A 15,771-nucleotide genomic window follows, 5' to 3' on the forward strand; every position below is an offset into this window, starting at 1 on the left:
GGTAAATTCAAGAATTCTGATAGAAGTCATGAGAAAATATAAAATACATTCTAAGATCTCTTGACTCTTCTGGTTGTCCTTGGAACCAAGGAAAAATGGCTGCTCTAAGTGGGGGCTTCAGTCCTTCCATGGAATCAAGCTGGGCTAATTAATTACCTCCCTCACTCATGTCCTGACCTCATCAGTACCATGTTCCAGACAAACAACACCACATGCAAGACTTGACTTTCAAAAACTAGAGTGTTATTTGGGATTTTGTATAAGATGAATACATCAACGCAACCCGTCATCATAAATTGCCCCCTCGAGAAGTTCTGCACTAGACTAAAGGCACTATCACTATATAAAACCTGTTCTGGGGGTGCCTGGGTGGCGCAGTCGGTTAAGCGTCCGACTTCAGCCAGGTCACGATCTCGCGGTCCGTGGGTTCGAGCCCCGCAACGGGCTCTGGGCTGATGGCTCAGAGCCTGGAGCCTGCTTCCGATTCTGTGTCTCCCTCTCTCTCTGCCCCTCCCCCGTTCATGCTCTGTCTCTCTCTGTCTCAAAAATAAATAAACGTTAAAAAAAAAAAAAAAAAATTAAAACCTGTTCTGGGTCCTTCTCCAGGACTACTCCCTTGGTATTAAGGCAGCTTATGAGTCCCCCTGCAAAACTCTCCAATGCTATCTTTATTATCATTAGCACTGTTGTGATTTCTTGGCTTGATTGACTACATTATTCACTAGACTTGCCTCTAAATGACTTTGAACTCTTTAACTCAAGGCTGCCTCAAAAGCCAAAGATTTGCCACCCCAGAGTGTATTTTGAAGGAATTTCTCTCAAAGGTTTCAAAAGCCATTCTGAGTGCTGGTAGCTGCTCTGGAAAGAGCTCTGGCCTGCAGAGTGATTCCTGTGGAAAGGACGCGTGCTTGTGCTCATAAGCTCCCATCTCCACCTCAGCCATTTTGTGTGTCTTCCGCAAAGTTCTCCAGCATCAGCTGGCCTGCCCTATGGGCTCCCAAATGCTGATGTTCCTACTGCAAAGACTAATACACTCAAGTTTCAAAAACAAATCACCAAGGGAACAGATTCAGCCACATTCGGTGACAGGAACGCTGAACTCAGGAGCTGCACCTTCAGACTAACGTGTGACCTCTGAAAAGTCACCCTGCGGGAGGTCGGCTCCTTCACACATAAAGGGAGAAGGCTGCACTAATGGGTCTCTGAGATGCCTTTCTTCTTAAAAACTAAATAAATAAACTAAACCTGCCATGTTTGGGTGATTATTAAAACCTTGTATAGGTTGTGGAGACAGGGATGAAGGTCTGGGAGAAGTTACAGCAATCTGGGGAACACCCCTGCCCCCACAAGATGGGGTGCTGCTGCTCCTGGAGAGCAAGCAGGACCCCTGGCCCTGAGTGCAAGCAGCCTCTCCTCCTCCATGGGGGTGTCTGTTTGTTCTGTTCTTCGTTGCCCCCCATACCCTGCAGCAAGCTGCAGAGAGGACAGCTCTGGCACTGTGGCAGCCCATCAGCACTGGGCCCGTGGGTGGCAGAGGGGGTCCTTACCCATTGTGTTGTTAGCCCGAGAACAGGCTGTGCGCTTCAGGATCTCGTGCACCTGAAACAGACAAGAGCAGGGCTGTGAGCACCATGACCGTGTGTGCCACCATGGGAGGGGGTGGGCAGGGGACCAGGCAACTGGACCCACTTCCAGAGAGGGGGAAGCCAAGCATATGCCAAGCTCATGCACTGCACATCAAACCTGTTTGAACTTGAGTGCTTTGAGGAAGCAAAGAACCTAAGTCCCTCGCACGCACACTATCCCCTTCGCCCTACCCCGAAAACATAAAGGCTGTATATGGACTGCAGTTACAGGAGGTAAGGAAAACATGCCAGGGAACCCAGACCCACATGCTTCAGGAGGGTTTGGGAGGTAGTGCTGGGGCCAGAACGTCCAGGGAAGGGGAAGAGGAGGGTGTCCTGTCCGCCAACCCTGAGTAGCACCACGCTGGGGAAAGCCCGGGATGAGCAGGCCGCTGAATCCAGTTCCAGGCCCAGCTCCTAGCCAAGGGGTCCTGAGCAAACCTCCCTGAGGGCCCTGACAGTCCCTGGCCTTCTCTGTAATGGAGCTGACTCACAGAGCTGTTCTAAGAAAACATGAAAGTGCTTTGTAAACTCATAGAGAGCCACATACATCTTGCTCATTGTTACTATTATTTCTCTGTTTTTTTCCTGAGTCCTCATCTTGTCTCCCCAGTCAGACACTTCCTCAAGACTCCTTGTCTCGGAGCACTTCTGGGGCACATACCAGGCTCTCAGCCCAATGATGACTGTATGGCGAAATAGGCCAACAGAGCCCTGGACATGGGACTTGTAGGGAAATGTCTCTCACATGTGAGGGAGGGCTGCAGAGGAAACAGTGACTGGCCAGCTAGTGCCCTCCAAAGGGTCCCAAGCCTGTGCCCAACTATAAAGAGGTTCCCAGCAAGGAAGTCTGCTCTGGGACAAATAGCTGGGGTGCTAGGACACCTACAAAGAAGGGGCACAGGGATGCCGATACGAGCAAGTTCCTCAGACAATAGTCCAGGGCAGAGTAGACCCCAAGACAAAACTCAAAGGCTCTTTTCTACCCCTTCTCACTATGGGGGGGGGGGGGGGGGGACTAGGGAAAGGGAGAAGCTTCCAGAATGAGAGCTGAATGAGAGAAGTGTGTTCCTGCATCATCATTCACACTCCCATATTCCAGCCACAGACTTAGAGCGAGTGGAAAATAAATAACTTCCAGCACTATGGGGCCCAAGAATGTTTAATTCACTTATAATACTGTGCAGTAATTCGACAGCAATAATAATTAGGAACAGCATTTATATGACATTGACTATTTTACAAGTACTTTGCAATTATTTGGTAATCTCCACAACACCCTTTAACTCCCCCATAGACATGAGACCCAAGCCACAGGGCAATTTAAACAGCTTGTAATAGCATCAACAAAAAAATGGGAAGTTTATGCCTTTTTCCATAGGATGATAAATCATGTACTCATTTTAACCTTCCTAAAATACTAGGCTAAGGAACCTGAGGTGTTTTCTTCCCCAACCTGTGAGCAAAGAGTCAGGGAGGGCCATATTTTCAGTGTGCCTTAGAAATGTTTTGTAGCTTCCTCTAATCACCTGTCACTTCTCATCCTTCTGATCACCCTGCTGACTTGGAAGTCCTTCTACTACCTGACCCTTACTTCTCCTCTGTTGAAACTCAAGTTCTTTCCTAGGGTACAATGGAAACACACTGCCATTGTTTCCACTGTGGCATAAGTAAGTAAGCAGCTTTTCTTGGGTCCCTCTTTTTCTCCTCTGTCCATATGCTGAATGCTCTCCAGGCAGATAGAGAATAAATGGACCAGAGCATGGAGACACGCTACAGCTCAGATGGAGGCCACGGGGCACAGGCCATACACAGATTTTCGTCAGAATCCATCATCATGCAAAAGCCAAAACCTTGATTTCAAAAGGAAAAAAATAAATAAATAAAAATAGTAGAAGAACAGCTACAGTCATGAATTTTGGCATTCTATTGAATGGGCTGGGAATTTTATTCTTGAACTAACTGGCTAGTTCTAGCATCCCCTGTGATATAAATGCACAACACTCCTTAGAGGGTAAAAGAAACACAGTAGCCCCGCAACGGGTCCTCATTCAGACACTAGTGATCTGTATGAATTTTTTCAATCCACTGCCTCTTAGAGCCTCAGTTTCCCCAACTGTCAAGCAAGGGGGTCACCTGATTATCTGAAAGACCCCACCAGCTCAGACATTTCCTGTTTTTGTGATTCCAAATGGCCAAGGTGGAGAATCCTAAAGAGAAGAGACTTCTCTCAGCCTCTAAGTGAGGGGATCTGTTTGCTATTCCTTTTGCCACTAAGATTGGGAAGCTCCTGGATCCGCCCCTTGGTTGCTAGGCAACCCCAAGCAAAGGATGATGGGAGGCAGCAGGAAGAGCAAGAGAAGGCCCTACCACACTGGGTACCCAGCCTTCCCCTTATCTAGAACCCACCACCCGTAGTTGACCTGTGTACTTACAATGCGGCTACGGGTGGCATTATCAAAGAAGGTGTCCTTGTCCTGGATGTTGTACCTGGAGACACCAAGAAAACAGAAGGTCAACTCATTTTATGACCCTTGTCCTGAGACCACTGTCACCTCAGGCCAGAGCAAACCTTGAGAAAGCAACACAGCAAGATGTGTGAGACACACATATTCACACATGCTCACACACACACACAGTGTTTATAATTTTTTTTGACCTAGTAATTGTGAGAACTGATCACAGAAATGAATCCTAGGAAATATAAATTCAATGGAAGAAAAAAGTTCCATAAATAAAAATGTTCGTTGCAAAGTTACTGACAATAAGGATAGTGGACATAAAATGAAATTCCAAAATCAACAGGGTGGATTATCATGCGGTCACTGAAAATTATAATTATGAGAACATCCTAAGTAGAAAATTTTAGACTGATAGGAAAATATTATACTATGATATGTTTTAAACATGAAAGTATGTAGAAAGGATTCCTGTGTATGGACAAAGAGAGTAAACAATATAACAACCACCAGAAAGAGTATAGTTTCCTGGGGCTGGGATGATAAGGCTTTGTTTTTCAAACTTTCATTTAATATTGTCACTACTGTCACATCAGTTAGCTACCAAACTTTTTTTTTTTTAATTTTTTTTCAACGTTTTTTATTTATTTTTGGGACAGAGAGAGACAGAGCATGAACGGGGGAGGGGCAGAGAGAGAGGGAGACACAGAATCGGAAACAGGCTCCAGGCTCTGAGCCATCAGCCCAGAGCCCGATGCAGGGCTCGAACTCACGGACCGCGAGATCGTGACCTGGCTGAAGTCGGACGCTTAACCGACTGCACCACCCAGGCGCCCCCAAACTCTTAATTATGGAAGGCCCGTGTCTGTTCTCCACTTCACACTGTGACCTTTTCGCTAAAAAGAACACCTGTGTAGATCTGACTGTGCTCAGGGTGCAGATGCCTGGAATGTGCTCCCAGCTCCGCCGGAGCCCCCGTCACTTGGGTGCATGTGTTTCCTAGTAACCAATGAAGAGTAGAACATGATAGTAGGTAGACCATTGCTCTAACAATTCAGAGGATGGAGAGCTTATTTTGGGCGGGAAGGACAGAAGATTCTTCCAGATGGAGGTGTCTAGGAACTGGATTTGAAGTATCACAGGCACTGAATGAATGGAGATGCATGGGAGACGGCAGTTCAGATGCCAGCACCAACATGCAGACCCAAGGAAGGGGAAGCATGGAAGAGACACAGAGCACCAAAAAAACCCAAAAAACAAAAAACAAAAAACCCCAACAGCCAGTAGTAGGTCAATGTGCCAGTCCCAGTCCCAGTTCAGCCACTTAATGCTGTGTGAACTTGAACAGATCCCCGACCTTAGTTTCCTCTCTATGAGACACCATTATATCTGAATGGCCACCTCATGAGGCAGGGTGACATTGTGACTTATGCTAAATGCATCTTTTAGTCTTCATCCAGGGCTCGTGACTCATAGCTCCCAAATTCCTTGGAATTTTCTGAACAATAAGGGCAATGGGAACATGTTTTGTCATAATACTTGGTCTCCTGTCCTCAGTTCCTGAAATCATTTTCAGAGCCATAAAGGTGAAATGGGTGTCTTGTTATTCCTAACAAGCCTCTTTCAGCCACAACTAGGCTTTTATCAATGAGGTGGTTTTTGAAAATCCCCTAAAGGTGGAAGGGAGGTGGGGGAGAGAGACCTGATTGCCAGAGGAACCAACCTTGAATAGAGGGTGGAACTTTCAGTCCCACCCCTGATTTCTGGGGAGGTGAGAGGGGTTAGAGGTTAAATCAGTAGCCAATGGCCCGTGATTTAATCAACCATGGCTACATAAGGAAGCCTCTAGAAAAACCCCAAAGGAATGGGCTTGCAGAGTACCCAGGCTGGGGAACTAGGATGCCTCCATGTGCCCCCATGGCGGGCCCCAAGCTTCACAAAGACACAAGCACCTTCATTCAGAACCTCACTTTATGTATCTCTTCATCTGGCCATTGATTCATATCTTTTGTAATAAATTAGTAATCTAGTGAGTAAATCAGTTTTCTGAGTTCTGTAAGCTCCTCTAGCAAGTTAATCAAACCTGAAGAGGAGGTCATGGGAACCTCTGATCTACAGCCAGCCAGTCAGAAGCACAGGGAACACCTTGGACTTGTGATTGGCATCTGAGGTGGAGGGCAGTCTTGTTGCACTGAGCCCTCAACCTGGGAAATGTAATGTTCTCCAAGGGTAGGTAGTGTCAGAACTGTGTGGAATTGCAGGATGTCAAAGAATTCCTTGGTGGATGGGAAGACCGGCACACACATTGGAATTAGTGACCAGAATTGGGACCAGAATTGGGACCAGAATCATGAGGGGAATAATGATTCAATGAGAAAATACGTGCAAAACAAACAGTAAATACATGTGTATTGAATTATTATCTAATACGGCAAAAAATGGGTAGGAGATGTTATCCAATCAACACCAGAAACACAGCTTTGGGAATGCCATCTCCCCAAAAGGGACAGATTCTTCTATCTCCTCTACCTATCTTTGGTCCTTGCTTTCCCTCTCTTAATCCTGACACTCTTATTCTCCCATCAGCACCTACAACAGAACTCATGCTTGCCTGCTCCATCTCTCACTTCCCAACCATGACTCATTCTTCCAAAGGTTTCCCAAATGGCCATCCCTGTGAAGAGCTCTTATCCCGCCCCCCTCCCTAGGGGGGATCTGGGTGGGCATCTCTTCAGAGTCAGTGGGTACATGAGTATGCAGATGGGAATACAAAAATCCAGAAACTTTATTCTCCTTCTCTCTGGTTTATCACAATATGTTGAAACCCTATTAGACTAGGAACTGGGCAGAATGGTTTCCTCACAGAAGGCAAACAGGTATCTGACCATTTTCTCACTGAACCCCAAAGTTTATGGCTCTGTGCTCCATGATTTTCCATCCATCATGCAACATGACTAAAATGGCAGGTGCTCCATGAGCCACTGGACACATGTTGGGGAGCTCTTTGGGATAATCTCATTTAGGGAAGGGGATTCAGAAAGCAGATGCAGGGAACATTTCACCATGAGAGTATGCCTCCTCCCCTATCTCCCAGGCTGTGGGGCACTCACTGTGGGAGCTGAGACACTGAGTGGTATTTGATTTCCCTTCCCATCCCCTGCCACATCCCTACCCCAACAGCTCCCATACTTACAGATACATTTTCTCCCTGGAGAATGGGTAGGAGAGATTTTTCATCTTGTTGTTACTGTGCTCTGGAACTCTAGGTTTCAGGGGCGAGCTCAGCTTCTGCAGAAGCTCGTTGAACTTCTTCGTGATGCTGCCTTCTGATTTGATCTCATACATCTACAAAAGGCAAAGCCACAGGCCTAAAAAGGAGACCGCATCCAACCGAGAGAAGAATGACTACAACCACAGCTGCACGGGGCACCAAACCCCCAGCGAGGGACACTCTGGAAAGAGGAGGAGACTGGGAGAGACAAGTGGAGCCCCCCCTTCCCTGCTGCTTTCACAAAGGTGTGGGCTCTCGACCCCGTCTCGGTCATCTCTGCGGATGGAGTAACCAATGCAGAGAAACCAGCGAGGAGGCCAAATTTGCTATATGACTTTGTTACATCATCTTAAGAGAAACAGAAGACCTACTATGACAGTTGCCATACTAAGTACTCCACACAAATTAGCTCCAATACACACAGAAACCCAGCTCAGTAAATACTACTCTCATACTATGAGGAGGAAATTAAGGCTCAGAAAGGTGCAATGAGCCAACAAAGGTCACACAGATAGTAACTGAGTGACAGCTTGGATTTAACTCATGTCAACCTAGTCAAAGTCTGTACTCTGCAACTACACCATGCCCCACATCACTTTCTTTGTGTGAATTAGCTGATAAATGAGTCTGTTTTCAAAGTAGTAAACCTCTAGAAAATACCTGCCTTGAGTAAGATACAGAGTTAGTATCAAGATAATTATTGATATATGTATAGTACACATAGCTTTTTATAATGCATAGGGTGTTTTTGCATACATTACAGATCTTGTTCTTTTTAATTGATAGATGTAGTCCTTGAGACATGGAGGCCGCACTTACAGCAGAGCTGTGACAGATTAAAGGTGGCCACAAATTTCTCATACAAATTTTCCTTTCAAGAAGCACTATTCTGTTCCCACCCTCTTAAACCTGAGTGGGCTCTGTAGATGCTTAATCGGTACAGCAGAAGAGACACTCTGCTGGTTGCATCCTCTAGAAGACAGGCAGCTTCTGTTTGGTTTGCCTTTGTCTCAAAGTCCGGAGCCACCAGGAAGAAGTCCATGGGAAGGTAAGAGCATTCGCTCAGAAAGACAAAGGACTTAAGCTGGACCCGGCCTTTCAGCTGCCTGGCCATGCATCAGCCATATGAAGGAAGTCTTCTTGGACCTTCCTGTCCAGGTCAACCCCCAGCTAAATTCCACCAAGGGACACAACTCAATACCACATGAGTGGAAGAATCATCCAGCCCAGCTCTGCTCAAGTTCCTAACCATAAACTCATAAGAAAGGAAAAAGTGACTATGTTTTCAGCTACTACGTTTGAGCTCATTTGTCACGTTGTGCTAGAAAACCAGAACAAGGGCCAACATCCAGATCTTCTAACTTGAAAGCTGATTTTCTTCTCTATCATGACATCCATCCAGTGGCTTAAATCTAGAGAGGCAGTAAAACAGGTATGAAATACAAGGCAGACAGAGTTAAATGCCGCAAAAGCCACACAAAGTATTTGAGGGTTCAAAGAAAGGAGACAGCACATCCAATTGAGGAATCAGAAACATGTTTCATTGGGGAATAGCATTTTTGTTGAGCTTTCACAGAAAGGTAACTTTCTCTTGCTATCATTTTGTTCTTTAATAAAATAATAAATCAGGGGGAGGGGAAGAACGTCCCCAATCTAACAACTGAAATAGAACCATGGTTGATTTATTTCTTCTAACAAGTTTTTTGATGCATTTTTATTTTATTTCAATTACAAAATTAACACAGTTCTAGTAAACAAGCAAACCCAAACCATAAAAGTACATTAACTGTATGTGAACAGTTCAATTTCATTTCCAGCCGAATCCCACCATCCTTTCCAGAGGAAATCTCTATTAACAACTTGGAGTACGTTTCATCCTAACTTTTTCCATACACATTCCTTTCTAAATCCAACTATGATCCTGTTTCATGTATGGTTCCACAATTTGCCTGTTTCATTTAGCAATACATCACAGATATATTACCTTTCCAGGTCAGTTCACATAGAACTACCTTAATGAATGTGTAATATTACACAGCAGACATGAATCCTAATTTGTTTAGTCATTCCCCTATTGATGGGCATTTGTTTCATTTTCTACACATGCTTTATCTTGTTTGATCGCACTTCTACTAACATTACCTTATGAATAGTTTGAATGAATAAGGCTTGAACAGATGCAGGCAAAGACATTCTAGACAAACAAGAAAGTAGAAAAGTTCAAGCTGGATTGAAGAAGGGTTACATGGCCTGATTTCTTTGGAGTACCCAGATAGTGTAAACCAGGTAATAACTGGAGTATCTGAATCCCTTGGCAAAGCCTGTGTTCTTGACTATTCTACTCTACTGCTTTGTTTGCTAAAATGTGAGTTATCATGGGGGGAAAAAATAGTGTGCCACTTATAATCATGCCTCCATTGTCATTAAGTTCTTAAGCATCCTGCCAAGTCTCTCCGCACACATTGGTCACTGCAATGCAAAGAGCTCATCCCTCAGGAATCTTTGAGCCTGGAGGGACGGGGACAGAGCAATGGCCCCCTCATGCAGTCCCAGAACACATCTCACAGGTCATTTGGGGCAGGTGCTGACCAGGCACGTGTCCTGCACTGAGATTGCAATGTGCTAATCATACCCATCACCATGTGTCTTTCAATGGCATGTGCATGGAAATTAAAGTTTCCAAACAGGAGGGAAGCTGATGGACTCTGTCTTCCAGATGCCTTGGAATGACAGACTCAGACCCACCAGGGTTATTTCTTCTTTGTCCACTTCTCTCCATTACTACCTTCCCAGACTCTCCTAGTCTGGGAAGCCTTCAACCTCCCTATGAAAAAGCCTTCAATGGTTATATTGCTCTAATGATGAAGAACAAAGTTCTTAACACAGCCCATGGGACCCCACAGGAGTCCCCATAGTCCCCTGCTCACTGCACCCAACTGCTGGCCCTCTTGCAGTTTTCCCAACATTCTGAGCCCTCGACACTCTGCATCTACTCCCTGCCCCCCCCCCCCGCCGCGCCAACTCTATTCACACTTGATGCCTCCCTTAATCGTCACTTCCTAAAGAAAGTCCTTCCTGGCTTCCAGACAAGGTCAAGTCCTACCTTCACAGTATTTCATGGGCCCAAATTCCTCTCCTTCGTAGCACTTACTGCAGTTGTAATTTTACATTCACTTGAATGATTATTTGATTAATGTCCAGCTGCCTTACCAAACCATGATCTCCATGAAGGCAGGATACCGTCCAAACTGTTTCCTGTCTTTGAATGAATGAATGAATGAATGAATGAATGAATGATAAATTTGGGGGGAAACCAGCATTGATGATGGCAGTTGCTGCCACTGGAGGAGCCCAGGCTGGGGACGGAACAGCCACAAGGTAACAGGCCTGGTAGAAATAAATGGGATTGGAGAGTCAAGCTAAAATACTAAAGACTGGCTGGCTGAACAGCTTCCCTCCCTGTCCCCACCAACTGCAAAGGCACTTGGGAGCCCAGCCTCGGCAGAGGCCAGGAATGCCCGTATTCAACAGGTACAGATTAATAACCCAGCAACTGTGTCAGGGCTTTGTTCTGGCAGAAGGTTAGCTGAGAACCTCCACGTAGTTCTTCACCCTCACCCTGCAGTGGGTCTGGTAGAGCTCACTTAGAGAAACGGGCTAAAAGGAGTAGGCACCTATGGTATGTCTTCAGAGGGACCAGGCATGGGCCCAGGATACCTTTCGACTGTTTCCTGATGGGGGTACTCCAAATCACTGAAAGCAATATCATCCGCCTCCAGGAAAAATGTAAAACGTGGAGGAGAGTCTCACCAGAAACATCAAAGTAACATCCACTCCACAGCACTGACCAAGACCCCACATGGTCATGTCCAGGCTGAAAGATCTGATCGACTTACATTGGAAAGAGATTTCCCAGACTTCAGGGGCTCGTGGGGGATGAAGCCAGACATGTACTCACAATAAAACACAGGTGGGTGAACCCATGGCACAATGCCAGGGACACATAAGCTCACAGGACAAAGGACCCTGCTCCCTGCCTGAGCATTGTACCTATTCCTGAAACTTCTTCCCTTCCTTTTCATCTGGACTACTCCTACTTCTCCTTCACCACTAGGCTTAAGGATCAACTTGCCCAGAAAAACTTCCTTGGCTGCTCACTTCTCGTCATGCTTCTTCAGTACCCTGTGAACAAATGCCTGCATCATGAAGTTTATCATGTTCTTCTCTAATTCTTGGCTCACTTGCCTGTCTCCCTAACTGACTATAGACTTCTGGAGAGCAGGGACCAAACCCTGTGTGCCTGGTCCACAGCAGGAACACAATAACATCTACTGAGTGAATGACCTGGGTCCTGGTCCTTGCTGACACCAAGGAGCTGTGTGACTTTAGGCAAGTCACTCTCCCTCTCAGGTTCTTCACCTCTAAAGAGAGAACTAGGGAATACCCACTTCCCACTACAATGGAGTAAAATGGACCAGATTTACCCTATCAGAAACAACCAAGACACCCAGACGAAAACAAACAAAAAAACATGAAATAATGATTGCTGTGTTCTCCCAAAACTCATATTTTGAAATCCTTAGTGCCCAATATGATGATATTAGAAGGTGGGGCTTTTGGGAAGTGATTTGATCATGAGGGTGGAGCCCCTTCTGCCACGCGAGGACACAGTGAGAAGTACCAGCTAGGAACGAGGAAGAGGTCCTTCACCTGACCACCATGGCACCCTGGTCTAAGACTTCCAGCCTCCAGAACTCTGAGAAAGAATTCCACGCCCACTTTCTTGTTTATAAGCCACCCCGTCCATGGTATTCCATTATAGCAGCCCCAATGGATAGAGACTGTGGTTTTCAAGATACTGGCTATCAGGCAACAAAGTTCCTAGGAGACAGGAAACAAGCAAGATGGCTCCTGGGATGGCTCCAGCTCACTGCCTTGACAGAGGTTCTCAGCCAAGGGGCAGGAAGGGAAGACAAGTGGGGCCCATTGAACCCCTGAGCTGAGGAGACAGAGCTGGAAGTCTGGGGAGGCCAAGGCAAATGGAGTTCACAGGACAGGGTAGCCCAGAGGAGAGAGCTTCACAAGGAGCTCCAGAGAGCTGCAGAAGGTCCCCTGAGACCATTTGACCGCACAGGTGCGAGGGACCTAGCTGAGCCTGGAGAAAGAATCATCTAAAAGGACTGAAAATAGCACCTCTTCCCATCAGGCAGAATGGAAAATCTCATCATCCACAGGGCACTGGGAAGAGTACTCAGGTTGACTCGGTAGTGGGGGATCATTAGCCCTAGACCATGCACTGCTCCAGATCCACTTCAAAAATCATAAAAGAAAGAACTGGACTAAATGCCTTGGAAAGTCCTGTCCAACAGTGTACAGCTTTAAACATTTAATGAAAAGAAACACTCGTGATGTTTCTATGTTTCAACATCGTGGGCACCTCCTAGATGCAGGCACTGAGCTTGGTGGTTGATTTGCCAAGTGCTGAAGAAGCACAAAGCTGGTGATGACCCTTCCAAAACAGAATGCTTTGCAATGTGCCCAGCACTTCTGTAGGCACCACTTCATTGGGCCCCATGAACACTCTGCAAGTGTGCTTGCCAAGTAGCATTAGCATCGCTACCTAACAGACAGGAAAACAGACTCAGACGCAAGGAATTGCCAGAGTCGCTGGTGAAACCAGGCCTGAAACCCAGGTTTCCTGACTCCCCCCCTCCCCATCCAGGCTCTTTCCTTCAAACTTTGATCCGTGGAAGGGCCCCATGATCCCCCAAGAAGGAAGCAGGCTGGAGTTCCCTTTCGGTCCCACCAAACCCAATAAGCCAGGCTCTTTCTTCTCTTGTGTCCAGCAGGATCCAGGAAAGGCACCCCGACCCTCTTTATTGTCATTAATATGCTCAGCGGCGGCCTCGTTATTACTGTTATTCTTGGACATCAGAGAATTATGAACATCCTCAGAAATGGCAAGACACATGTTAGCCAGCTGTTCCTCATTATGCCCTCCTTGGGTACATGATACGCCTTTCATGTGCTTAAAATCATAAATAATTTTTAAAGTATGTTGCTCTTATTTTTTATTCCAGGGCTCAAATGTGGTTCTCATAAAAGCTCACTTTGGCCTCATTGTCATAGTCTAAGAGGTTTACCGAGATCCCTTCTTTCCTTACTTCTTTCTCCCCCCGTCTCCCTCTGCCTCTCCCCTCCAGAGGGGCACAGCACTGTGGTCTCAGGACTGATTTGTTTCCTTCCTGCATTGGAATCATGTTCCCTCCAGGGATGCAAGGAACCAAGGCTATGGTGATGTCTATCATGAACAGATACATAATACTGTCCCCATTCTACAGATAAAGAAACCAAGGCACAGAAAGTTTTACTAACATGCCCAGTACCATACAAACATGAAGAGGTCCAATGACCCCAGAGATCAAGGAGAAGGTGCAACAATAAGAGCTATAAATGATATAATCTTGATCATCTGTGAGTCACTCACCTGTAGTGACCTAAGAAGGCCTCTCCTTACAACTCGTAGGAAAAGTCAGTGGGAAGAGCACAAACCAGGCATCAAGATGGACAGTGAGCCCCGCTGTGAGTATGTGTGTCTGCTTATATCCCATGACCCCAAAAGTCTGCCTCTTTTCATCTATTTATGCTTTCCTCTGCTCCTCCTAGTCACTAGATAATTGAAGGTCAACTATTACAATTGATGACATCTCACTTGCCTTAAGGCTAGGGCTTGAAGATCAGCATCACACCCACTTCCTGACCTTTAATGTCAAAAGGCTCGGGCACACTGAGAAGTCAGTGTGGAGCATGGCACCACAAGCCACTAGCCGACAAGGGCAGAAGGCTCTGGACTAAAGAAGTTATGAGAAAGGAAAGCTATAGATGCAGCAGAATTTGCCCCCATGTTCTTATCCCGTGTGCCGGTGCCTGAGAGGGCAGAGGGAGGGATACACACGCACACGTACACACGCATGTGTGCACACTCTGTATCAGATTCAAGGACTCCCACGCATAAGCATTTACCTGTGTGTGTGAGTGTTAAGCTATTCACCAAAATGCCAACAGCACCAGAATCCCCAAGACCAGCCGCATCCTAGATCCCACAGGGAGACTCTGTGTGACACCAACAACAGAAGCTAACCAGTCTCTTCATCCCTACCTATGCTTACGGGTGAATTTCCTGTCTGAAGCAATACTGAGCCTGGAAAGTGATACTACAAAATGCACATTCTCCTTTGTCTAGCTCTATATTCATTTATGGTTTTTAATTCCGTTTTGGTATGTACTCTACACATGAATGAATGTTTGCTGACTTTAAAAATACGGGATAAAATCCAAACTACTTACGTGGCTGACAAATCCCCTATAAGCTGCGCCTCCTGCCTCCCACTATATGCATAATGGCCTCCTCTCAGTTCCCCACAGAGGCTGGGGTTTCCTTACCTTGGGGCTGATGACCTGTCCTTCCCTCTCCTGAGAAGGTTCTCACCTGTCCTCCCCACCTGCCAAACCCCAACCTGGCCCTCAAGTCTAAGCTCAAATGGCGCCTTCCCTCACCCTCCCTCCACCACCCCTCCCCCCCCCCCCCCCCCCGCCTAAATTAGTTTCCTCTGGTTGGCTCTGTCCACCCCGCTCTTTTTCTTCTGTGGGTGCCTTCCAGCTCATACAGCTCTCTAACTTCTGAGTCTTCACCATGCCAAAGCCAATGGAGCCAAGACCAGTGTGGTCACCACTGAATCACCTGCCCTCAGCAGAGTATAGTGATACTCAATAGGTATCCATTGGATGGATGGATGGATGGATGGATGGATGGATGGACGGACAGATGGACAGACGGACAGATGGGTGGATGCATGGGTGAGTGGGTGCGTGGATGGGTGGGTAGATGAAAAATGGGCCTTCCAAAAGGCTAGGACCCCCTATATACAACCTAGCCCCATTCCAGCTACAGTTAGACTTTTCCCAAATGTTTTTTGGCAACTGAAGGGACAACTGAAAACCCAGAGCAGGAATGGATAATATGGTACATGTGCTGCCAGCCCCACCCATGTAGACAGCCCTATGGGATGACAGGAATCCTTCTTAATGTCCTCAAATGGGCCTCAGAGCCCACTCAGCATCAGTCTGTATCCAGTTGCCACCACAGATTAGGTCTGGTATGTGTGACCCATTCTTTCATTCATTAACACATACTGGTTTCATGCCTGCTCTATTCCATGCCCCTTCTAGGTGCTACCTGTATCACAAAGCCAAATCCTTACCCTCATGGAGCTTCCAGTGCAGTGTGGACACAGATAATCAAACAAGAACACAAATACATGACTCAGGAGCCGGTGGTACTGTTAGAGGAAAAACAAGAGAAGGGCATAGAGAGTTGCTGGGAGCATGCCTCACAGAGGGTGGACAGGGAGGACTG

At 46.5% G+C, this 15,771-nt stretch overlaps 1 protein-coding gene across 4 annotated transcripts in view; it reads right to left on the reverse strand.

The window, feature by feature from the left end:
* The window catches only part of ANO2 (anoctamin 2), a 341,730-nt gene that overhangs the window by 229,861 nt on the left and 96,098 nt on the right, over positions 1–15,771 (reverse strand). For all 4 annotated transcript variants that reach the window (XM_045061286.1, XM_019834398.3, XM_019834399.3 and 1 more), the window contains 3 exons: positions 7,278–7,429; positions 4,061–4,115; positions 1,548–1,599 (listed from right to left, as the gene is read on the reverse strand). In XM_045061286.1, coding sequence (XP_044917221.1) covers positions 1,548–1,599; positions 4,061–4,115; positions 7,278–7,429 — 259 coding nt within the window. The remainder of the gene's footprint in view (positions 1–1,547; positions 1,600–4,060; positions 4,116–7,277; positions 7,430–15,771) is intronic.

The sequence above is a fragment of the Felis catus genome, chromosome B4 (assembly GCF_018350175.1).
Source record: "Felis catus isolate Fca126 chromosome B4, F.catus_Fca126_mat1.0, whole genome shotgun sequence".
Lineage (NCBI taxonomy): Eukaryota > Metazoa > Chordata > Mammalia > Carnivora > Felidae > Felis > Felis catus.